Consider the following 3,059-nt stretch of genomic DNA (forward strand, 5'->3'; position numbering starts at 1 on the left):
AGAGACGTTGAAGAGCAGCCCAGAGAAGCAGGCCAGACTTGGTCGATTGGGCGTACCATTCCGGATGGGCGTTGACAAAATGGCTTTCGATTCGAAGGAGCCACTAACACCGCCGAGAATTGCTCGAGCGGTTTAAGTCGAGCATTTTCTGCGCTCGCCTCCTGCCCTATCGCCACCCATATAGTGGAAAAAGCCCCAGCAACACTCACGAGGTGTTGCCGAATAACTCAGATATGTGAAACCCACCACCCTCAAGAAGGATCCATGGGTGGAAGATAAATCCCCGTCCCTCCTTGGAGGTTCAAATTCCCACCAAAAATGGGAACTCAGGCAAGCCCCTAACGCCGTGTGCGAAAACGGGCATTCCTCGAACAGTGCCGAACAAACCAAAGCTCTCTCTACTCCCGGAAAACCGACAAATAACTACGCTCGCCTGCGCCCTCCCACAGGGGCGTGGAAAGACTTAGCCAGACCTTTACGCGTGCAGGTCATGCCATTCCCACATGGGCAAAATGCCGCCCCTTAATATCAAAGTAAATACTCCCACAGTCGCCTTGGCGTCACCAGATCCCCAGTCATTGGTGCCACTCCCGCCGAAGGGCCTGTATCACGTGGCCCCTCCCACGAGGGTAGCGACCCGGCGGCGAGTCACTGCTGCTTTCGAGGTTTCGGTGACCGTCTCCCTCATCAGAAGGGACAGAGTTCCCCTGCAGACTATCGTCAATGAAGCGAAAACTCGTCACGATCGAGGAATAAATCAATTTAAGATGATACTCCCCTACGGTCCAATTGAGAGTCTCACGACCTCACCAATCCAAAATGTGCAATCTTGCGGTAGCAAGCCGCATCTCCCCGGAGGCTGACGTCATCCTGGGACAGGCTTCCAGTCCCTGCCAGAAATCCACGACAATCTAGGGGTCACATTCCCCGAATCATCCAGCGAGCGCGATGTCCTCCCTTCTCCCTCCAGCCAAGACTGGCGCCTGGGTACCAGAAGGGCGTTCACCAGTCCCCACCAGTGCCACCTGAGTGCAATGTACAGGCCCCTCGTCGGTTCGATCCCATTCCAGTGCCGGCCCTGCCTCGGGTGCTGCCGGTGCCAGGGCCCCAATCAAATCTCCTTCAGGAGATGCCAAAATTCCTGCCCGGTGCCACTTGCATGCGAGCAGGGCCAAGCCTAAAATCAAGTACAAGCCGACGAGCCCAAGAAACCTCTGATAACCTGACTCTGCTAGTGCCAACGCCAGAACGCTACACGCCGATCTCCATTCACGGGATCCAACTGGGACCCCTCTTCCCCCGGCCTGGCACCGCTACCAGCGTCGGTCGAAGAGACCGGATTTCTCCGACCACCGCGGAAACTCACCTGCAGGTGCGGCCTCGCAACCCCGTGCCTGAGCTGGTCGCGCCGGCTGCGCACGAGCCGCTCACGCCACCCCGACCGCCTCCTCTCTGCCTCAGCCCGTCGCCGGCCTCAATTTGCAAGTCAGGATTCTGCCATATCTCTGGCCGATGAACTACCACAAGAGCCGCGACGGATCGTGGTAGAACCGCACGGAACACTCCTGCGTCAGCTGTCGCATCAACCAGGCCAGGTGGTACTCCGTGCTGCCGCCCTCCGGTCGCAGACCCTCCTTCCCCGACCGAGACGACTGTCCCATTAAGAAAGACTCGGCAATTACCACGGGCGTGGGACATTCCAGGTAATTTACAAAGGCTCCGACTCCCATGGCACCTGTGCCGCGCCCTTTTCATTGCAAGAAGGTCTTGGCACCCCCTAATCCAGAAGGGATGTCAGACCCTCTCTATCTTCTTCCATTCCCAAGACTTCTATCTCTTATACCTTCTATTAATCTTCCTTAAATTATCCCACAAAGAGGCAATTAAATACGGGATACCATCCCCACACAATGTATAAATCGGTAAGAATAACAGAGTGAAGTGGCGCCGCGCGCCCATACCTTGGCACCGGGCGTGCGTGTCAGCCCCCTCTGGAAGAAGTCGCGCCCTTCGGGTGCACTCCTCTTCCCTGGGACTGAAGTGATAGTCAGGCAGTAATTTAGACAAAGGACGATAAATTCCGCTAACACAATAAAATCCTCCTCTTTCCCTTAGCTCTTCTGCCAATATCATTTTACTTTCTTTTAGTCATTTTAGTTATCTTTATTTTAATGAATCATAGTCATAAACTCTCTTGCCCTTGTGATTTAATGTATACTAAAATAGAAGGACGTGTCCGCCTTTCATATGCAGTCAAGTTTTTCATTCGTAACGTCTTGGTAATTTTCCTTTGTTATTATTATCGCACCCCTTCCATTCCTTTAGATGCTGGTTGTCCTACCCCACATCTTTTGTCTGCTCGCCCCGTCATAACATTGAGTAGGCAGTAGACGTTCTATCTATATATTCTACATCACAACAAAAGAACACTACTTCCAAAATATTCTTCCTCACAGGATGACCCCAGAATTCCTGTTAAAAGAAACAGCATATATTAAAACCTTAAATGGTGTATAAAAGAACAGACACTTAAAGTGGGAAAAATGCATACTGGAGAACAAAACGGAAAAATGCATAATGGAGAACAGAGGAGTTTCACTGCAACATAAAATGGGTATTCCACATAACGTCTGAAAAAGATATGTGTTAATGAGTTATCTTACTTACATTCTATGGCCTTGGAAACCGTTCCTCACAGCAGCTGTTCTTAGTCACTAACACAGGACAAAGAGTGAATCACACCAGGCACAAATCGAAGTGAATACCCATTGTATGGTTCCTCTTATAATATACACATTAGAGAGTGCATGTATGCACACACTCACTTAATAGCCCCTCCCTTGGAGCGTGATGACACCATCGGGTTCAAAGTTCAAAGAACTCCGTCTTCTGACCCCACAGATACCACAAAGCTTCCATCAATCTGTCACATTGTCCCCATGCATCTTAGCCATGATCAGAAGGCACAAATGAACGGGTCAGATACCCGCTGTATCTAACCAGGGAAAACACCAACATCAACATAAAGGCCACCTGCACCGGACACACCTTTTTCACAG

The 3,059-nt window shown here is 51.1% G+C and overlaps 1 protein-coding gene across 1 annotated transcript; it reads left to right on the forward strand.

Annotated features, from left to right (window-relative positions):
* The first annotated feature begins 512 nt into the window (after positions 1-512).
* LOC136834716 (proline-rich protein 36-like) lies at positions 513-1,516 on the forward strand. The gene is made up of 2 exons (XM_067097297.1): positions 513-701; positions 839-1,516. The coding sequence occupies exons 1-2, from the start codon at positions 513-515 to the stop codon at positions 1,514-1,516; spliced, it is 867 nt and encodes a 288-aa protein (XP_066953398.1).
* The last annotated feature ends 1,543 nt before the right edge of the window (positions 1,517-3,059 follow it).

Source organism: Macrobrachium rosenbergii, chromosome 54 (assembly GCF_040412425.1).
Source record: "Macrobrachium rosenbergii isolate ZJJX-2024 chromosome 54, ASM4041242v1, whole genome shotgun sequence".
NCBI lineage: Eukaryota > Metazoa > Arthropoda > Malacostraca > Decapoda > Palaemonidae > Macrobrachium > Macrobrachium rosenbergii.